The sequence below is a fragment of the Salvia miltiorrhiza genome, chromosome 6 (genome assembly GCF_028751815.1).
Source record: "Salvia miltiorrhiza cultivar Shanhuang (shh) chromosome 6, IMPLAD_Smil_shh, whole genome shotgun sequence".
NCBI classification, from domain to species: Eukaryota; Viridiplantae; Streptophyta; class Magnoliopsida; order Lamiales; family Lamiaceae; genus Salvia; species Salvia miltiorrhiza.
This window is the reverse complement of record NC_080392.1, coordinates 35,824,350-35,832,308: the sequence shown is the minus strand read 5'-3', so window position 1 is coordinate 35,832,308 and position 7,959 is coordinate 35,824,350. Positions and strand designations below refer to the sequence as shown.

Genomic DNA, 7,959 nt, shown 5'->3' with positions numbered 1-7,959 from the left:
GCCCAAAACCAACTACAATTTATTAGGCCCAATTAATATTAAAATTCCTCGATAAAAGTTTTCGAAAGTTAAAAATTAGGTAAGATCATAATGAATTTGACGTGGGTTAAGTCTAAATTGTATGTTAAGAAAAAATATTGTTACACACCCCAAATTTGCAGAGGATAGATATCCATAATTTCTCGTAATTTTTCACTATTTGATGGCCTCGACCAATTAATATTCAAATTCCTCGATAAAAAATTTCGATACTTAACATTGGGTAGATCATTATGAATTTTGATGTGGCTTAAGTTTAAATTGTATCAAGAAAAATATTTTTATATATTTGTCGTGATTTTCCTTTTTGAAAGAAATTTGTTATAATTGATAGTTCATGATATAATTAAAAATAATAATAAATTAATGGGTTGATGGTATATAATTTATTCAATCAATTCTCATGTTACATATGAACTTTAATTTTTTATTTCTTATTTTTCATTTTCGTCCATTTTTCATAGTGGTAACATGATATAAATATATTCGTGTGACATAAATATGATCGTATGTAAAAATAGAACCGACATCGTATTGTATAATTGAATGAAAACGATATTGTTTCAAGCCCAAACTTTCGCGGAAAAATGGACGAATATGTAAAATGAGACAATATTAATAGTCTAATATTTTAATAAAGATTTTAAAATCGTATGCAAAATAAAAATTTGTTGAAAGTATAATAATTTATATACAATTAACTCTAAATTAATAAATTAATATATATGTGACTAATAGCCATTTTTTAAACTTACAAATCGAAACTCAATAGCAAAAATTACGAACCAAAACAGAATTTATAGGCAAGCATTACAACCTCGTAGACATACAAAAGGAAGGCAAAGTACATGAAATCTGATATATTTAGCTGCAAAAAACAAGGACAGCATACATCCAAAAACAGCACAAAAACACAGCCTACTTCATATAATCAACTCTTTCTTCGAGCTTTCCGCTCTTGGCGGAGTCGAGCAACCCAATGTCGAACCCCTCCTTGAAGCCGCCGAGCTCGAGTGCTCGCGATCGGCACCTCATGAAGCCGATCGCCTCGTGCTCGGCAGCTTTTGCCGCCATGGTCAGCTCGAACGTCGGGGATCTCAGGTATTCCTTGATCCCCAACAGAGTGGCTTGGCGGATGACAGCACGGCACTCGCCCGATGCTGCCATCTCGAGCATACCAGCAGCGCGGCCAGCATTGAAGGAATCCCGGTCGCGCTGCTCGAGCCTCTCGATCTCTAGCTTCGCCTTCAGCAGGGCCCCCTCCGCATCCTCGCTCCAACCCCAGAGCTCACGGAGCTGGCGCTCCAACGCGTGCAGGCGCTGCTCCTCTTGAGCCCTAACCACCTCGGTCTTCTCTTCCACCTCCTCCCGTTCAGACCGGTGATCCTCAACGGCTCGTCTCTGTGTCTCGACCTGATGCAGAGCGTGCTCGAGCTCAGGATCAACTCGGCCATCTCCACTTATGACCTTCTCCCCGGCCTCACAGCAAAGAGAGTTTATGCTTCTGGTCCTCTTATGGCGCGAAACCTTCGACCTACTCTTTCGTGCATCGTTAGAGCAAAGATCAGACCATTCTCCATGCTCGTTGGAGCCATTGCATTTAAGACAAGAGGAAGACGGGAGCTTGGCGGTGTCCGTGAGCTCCGAGTGACCGGAGAGGGGCTCGGAGGCGGCGTAGGGCTCATGTGTGGTGATCCCTAAAGAACCTCTAGCTTGAGCCATCAGCCTTTCTTTCCTTATGGGCACACCTACAAAATGACATCATTAATATTCTAAATATACAACATACATTGTAAATTAAATATTGCAACATACACATATCACAAACTGAGTATGCATACCACATGTATAGAATGACATTATCGTACTGACATTGTATCAATATAGACAAGTAAATATGAAGACAAAACAAAAATAACACATGTGCCTGTATTGAACTAGCAGTAGAGTGATTAATGCATAAGGTCAAAGGTCTTGAGTTCGAGTCCCAAAGTGGCGCAGTCTTTAATTTATTTGTTAATTTATCAAAAATAAATAAAAAATAACACACATATTGTAAGTGGAAATCCAAAACGAGAAGAGAAGATGAAACATCGATGCAAGAATCCGACTAAGAAAAACACATTCAAAATCATAAACAGCTCTCTATAGCTCTCTTATTTCGTTTCATCTATAATCTTGAAGCATTAATCACTACATTCATGATCCATGCGTTTCTAAAATCGATGGATTATTTTATTTAGTTTTTTTTTTCATCCCCAAATGTTTTATTTCCTCAGCAAACAATAACAGAATCTATACATCACAACAAATATGAATTCCTAATCTAAACATCAGAAACAGATTTATGCTCGAATCTTTGTTCGTGTGTGGAAATGAATGCAGCAAAATTCATCAGTAATTTATGAACATAAGTCATGAAATAAATGACATAAATATTCATTGCATGCAACAAAAATCAAAACTAAGCACAATTGGAAAAGGAACCAAAAGAAAAGTAGCAATCAGAAAATAGATACCAGTAGATTCAGTCAGTGATTTGAGCAGATGCTAAGAAATCTATGGGGAATTTTATTGCAAAATGGGGTTTAAATAGTCGTTTAATTGGGCATTATAGTATTGGGTTGTTAAAAGGCCCAGTATGAGAAGGCCCGATTTTCAGTTATAAAATTAAATTTTTTGATGTTTTTTATAAGTTAAAATATTTGGTTTTCTTTATTACAAATTGTGTTTATATACATTTATATATACGGAGTGGTAACTGGTTATTGTATAAATAAGATTTATTGTAAAATAGGTTCATTTTAAATTTGCTAAAAATTACTCTCTCCGTCCCAATAATAAAGACACAGTTCTTTTGGGCACAAGAATTAAGAAAAATTAAATTAGATAGTAAAGTGTGGTGGCCCACTTATTTAGTGTATTTAATTAAAGGTTAAATATCAAATACAACCTCAAGGTTGTCCCTCCATGCGCAAAAACAATCATATGGCAACGTTCGTTGCGTTTAACTCCCTAAGACACCGATTAGTAAACAAATTCGTCGTTAGTTGAACGGACGTTACATTTCCTCTAATTTTTTTTTATTATATAATATTTGGGGCCCACTTACTGTTTAATAGCGGGAGAATTCAATTCTCACTTCACCCACTTCACAGTAGATAGACCATTCATCTTCTTCTCTTTTTCTCCGCTTGTCGAAGTCCAAAAATCAGTCAGCACCTCCTTAGTGCTCGTAACCCGCCACGCGAGACATGCACACACCACGAGTATGGCCACACAAGTGAAGAAATCCACACCTAAGCTAACCACACTGTGGAGCGCAACCTCTTCTTTTGTGCCACCGACATCTCCGCCCTCCGAAGCAGCCTACCGCCTCACTTTTGCGGCTGCTTCAGCTTCAAGATTGCGCCGGCTTGCACTTGGCGCTACCGGGAAATCTCCCTCTCTCTATACCCTAAGGAGGAGATTAGAATCTCATGCATGGTGAATTGTCGGAAGCGAGTCAATTCGCCGCTCCCCAAGGGGCCCTGCCGCTATCACAACTGCAGAGAAGTTGTCGTTGCAGAGGGTAGTGGAGATGCTGAGAAACTCGAAATCACAAGCAACTAAGGATTACGTAAAATTAGTTGCGGATCTAATGGTGATGAGAGGGCGACCCCTTTTCAAAGCGACGTGACTTTTATAGTCTCTGATTTTACGAAGGCGGTTTTCGGCAAAATGGACTACGAGTGGGGCACGACGGCGTACGGTGGCCCAACTCAATGCAGAGATATGATTCCTAGAATAGTAAATTATGTTCTATCACCATAATCAAGATTTACATTCTATAAATAGGGCAAATCTGCCACTTTTTAATTCCCACAAACTAAAGCCCAAAAAAAAAAATCTATAACCATCCATAACAAGAAGGAAAGATCTCTCATCACAAGAGAGACAAGATATAGTATTGTTTCTTCTTCAACATATCAACGATGAGAGATTTTTTATGGGACTCAAAAGGCTGCCATGTCCAAGTTCGGATGTTGTAGGAGCTCTATTGCTTGATTGTGGAAGGCTGCCAAAGAACAACAAGCACAAGGTCAATTATCAATGTTGAAAGCAAAAAAAATCACAAACATAGAATAAAGTGAGTGCAAATAGATTTAGAACTCATTACAAGTCTGGACTTGCACAACAGAGGCACAATGAGAATGCTAGCAGCAAGTATTGAATGCTCGAAGAGTATAATGGGTAGATAGATCACTAGAGGACTGATCAAAGCTCATACAAGTGCAAAAGGACATTTAGAAATCAATTTGTAAAAGGAATCTTTAGAATTTTTTTTATAAAAGGGACATACTGTGTAAAAAAGTCAAAATACGTTTTGTTCTTTATTGAAAAGATTGAAAAAAATACAGCCTTTTATTAAAAGATTTTGTAAAGCCCCTTTCATTTGAAGGGACACAGCCCAAGCACAAGAAAATCATCACAGCAAGAACACAGCCTCATCCACAATAAGAAACTCATCATAGCAACTTACATCATAGCAACCTAGCAAGAACACTAGGGACACAACCTCATCCACAACAAGAAAGTCATCACAGCAATAACACAAGGGACATAGCCTCATCCACAACAAGAAAATTAATCACATCAAGAACACTAGGGACACAGCCCGAAAGTAATCAAATTCAAGCTTCAACCGAAAAAGGGGTCACGACCCAATCTCTCATTTTGAAAGTGCAAATAATCATAGATATAGCAAAAATGGACAAATAATTTGATGAGCACGTTCTTATTATTTCAGTATATTCAACCCATCTACCACATAATACTCTTGGCCAAAAAATCATAGATCTATCAAGCCCATTACAGAATAACAAACAACAAGAAAGAACTCACCTGAAACAGTTGAGGAAGTAGGATCTCAAACATCCCTCGCAAAGCAGGGGAACAACTCTCCCACCATTCGCCGACATCGACCTCTGCCCTTTCGCTCAGGATGACGTCGTCCCACTTCTCGTTGCAGAGGAGGAGAAAATTGTTGATTTCCCTTTGGGGCTTCTTCACGGCGACACATAGGCAGCGGTAAATCGATTGATGGATCGAAGAGGGACCTTTATCGAGGGCTCCATCGCCTGTTGTGAACCCCTTCTCCAACTCATCACCAAAAGACTCTTCGGCTTTGACCATGTCTCCTTCTGTTATCACAAACCGAAAATAGGACAACAGAGGCAACAAATCGAATGGTTCAAAATCCTCCGAATCGGGGAAAAATAGATCTCTCAAATAAGCTTCCCAGCCTACTTTTTCACTCATCACGATGGAAGATTTAGGGTTCGAGAGAAAGGGCGACGATAGAAGACGGCAGAAGATTTAGCGTTCCAGAGGAGGACAACGCAAGAGAAGGAGATGGGAGACGGCGGAATACCTCAGGGGATATGGGTCGATTCATTAGGGTTAGGGTTTTTATAGGTAGATTAGGGTAGTCATTAATTAAATATTAATGATATTCTAATTTTTTCTAGTAATTGAAATGTGTCTAAAATAGTGGGACAACCCAATAAAGAAAGTATGTTTGAAATGGGACGGAGGAAGTATAAATTTGCTTTGAAAAATTACCAATTGAAAAAAGAAGAAGAAGATTGATAATTATAAAATTTGAATCCTCAACCACTAATTCAAATTATAAATACATTGTGGTTTCAAACCCCACCGCTCCCCTCCCTCAAAGTAATATATATATATATATATATATATATATATATATATATATATATATAGGGGAGGGCTAGAATAAAAACACTCTTAAGTGTATAAAATATAAATGATTTTCAGCCCTTAGATCATCAGGATCTACGGTTGATTCGTAACCCTGTTGGATGAATTCGTGGTCTTGAGTTCGAATCCCAAAGATAACAAAAATTTATTTTTCGCAATTCGTAATTCTGTGGATAAATTCATATGTGTTCTATATAAAATTCGTACATTAAGAAACGTTTATATTTTAAACACTTAAGAGTGTTTTTTATTCTAGCTCACCCCTATATATATATATATATATAGAAACCCCTCTTAAGATGAAAACTAGGAACCAATTTAAAGCCATTGATTTAAATAAAATAGAGGGCTGAGATTAAACTACAGATGCACAATTTCAATTGCATAGATGCATAGATGCACAATTTCGATTTGCTTGAGTATTTTGCATTGTTGGTTTCAATTGCATAAATTGCATATTTTTTAATTGCACAGTAAATATAATAGATGCACAGTTTCTTTTGTTGACTAAATCCTAACCATTAGATCTAATATTTAAAAGGTTAAGATTAGGTTCCTAGTTCTCATTTTAACAGAGGTTTTTATTAGAACCTCTTCCTATATATATATATGTATATATATATATGGGAGGGCTAAAATAAAAACACTTCTTAAAAATTTATTTTTCACAATTCGTAACCATGTTGGATGAATTCGTAACCTTGTTGGATAAAATTCGTACATTAAAAAATATTTATATTATATTTTAAGAAGTGTTTTCACTGTAGCCTTCCCCTATATATATATATATATATAATATATATATATATAATATATATATATATATTTGAACCCTTCTCTATATATATAAGCTCATATTAGTGTTGAGTCCAAAAAAATCACCTTTGACGGAAAGCAATAAGAACTCAGGAATTTGCGTGGTTCGATCGTAAGATCTACATCCATGGGGGTTTTGGGGTGTTTTTCACTATCTTTCGGGGAGAGATTACATCATACAGTGATGATCGTTCGGAATCGATTGGGGTCGGTCGGAGATGTCCCAATAATGAAAATACATGCCTCTATTTATAGGCAAAATACTAAGAATTCTACTAGGAAAATTACTCTATTCAGACTTATAATATGACAATAATTCTTCATATTTATCCTTCTTTATTTAGAATTTGATAGTCTTCAAGATAACTCCAAATTTCGAAAAATAGGGAAGTATATTTTTGTCCTCATCCATTAGTATAATGTATACTGTGACTTATTTGAATCACTTTCGTTACATTATACATTCACTAAATTTTATGTGTATATATTACACTAATGGTAGCATTAAATATTTCTTTTGCTAAGTATGAAAGGTATATTATTACATTATTTGCATTAACAAAAATATTTATTATATTATCTTAATTAGCTATTATCATATTACTAAGGATAAATATCATATATTGTCACAATGTTTGATATCCACACACCATAGCCCTTAAGGGCATGAATGGTATGCAAGAATGGAATGAGAATGGAATGGCGATTCTTGAGCTCATTCTCAATCCTATGGTTGATATCGTTTTTGTAATGAGAATCATCATTCCCGATTGAATCCCTATTCCCATGGTATTATGTATTCCCACGGATATGAGATTACTCTATAATAAAAGTTTATTTTTAGTAAATAAATAAGAAAAGAAGAAGAAGAAAGAAGACAAAAAATAAAGGAGAAGAGAAGAAAGGAAATAGGGCAAAAAAGAAAATAAAAAGAATATAATAAAATAATAAATAAAATAATAAAAAATAATAGCAAAATAATTAAATTATTAATATAAGAATAATAATAATATAATAATAATAATAAATAGTAATAATAATAATAATTAATAATTATAAAATAATGATAAATAATAAAATAATAATAAATTATTATTATCATTATCATTATTATTATTGTGTTAATTTTATTTCATTCCTATCCATTCATTCCTTGTAAATATCAACCATAAGAATCCTATATTTCATTCCATTCCATTCCATTCTCATTGTCATTCTATTCTAAAATCCATTTCATTTCTTTCTAATTTCATTCCTACAATTCCATTCCTACGTATCAACCATCACCTAAAAGAATAAAGATATTTTTGTGTTTCATATTGCAAAAATATTGAACGGTTA

General features: G+C 35.1%; 1 protein-coding gene across 1 annotated transcript; it reads right to left on the bottom strand.

The window, feature by feature from the left end:
• Window positions 1-3,791: 3,791 nt before the first annotated feature.
• On the bottom strand, window positions 3,792-5,444 carry LOC130989292 (uncharacterized). The gene is made up of 2 exons (XM_057913251.1): window positions 4,924-5,444; window positions 3,792-4,096 (listed from the first exon to the last, which is right to left on the bottom strand). The coding sequence occupies exons 1-2, from the start codon at window positions 5,338-5,340 to the stop codon at window positions 4,076-4,078; spliced, it is 438 nt and encodes a 145-aa protein (XP_057769234.1). The 5' UTR covers window positions 5,341-5,444; the 3' UTR covers window positions 3,792-4,075.
• Window positions 5,445-7,959: the final 2,515 nt, after the last annotated feature.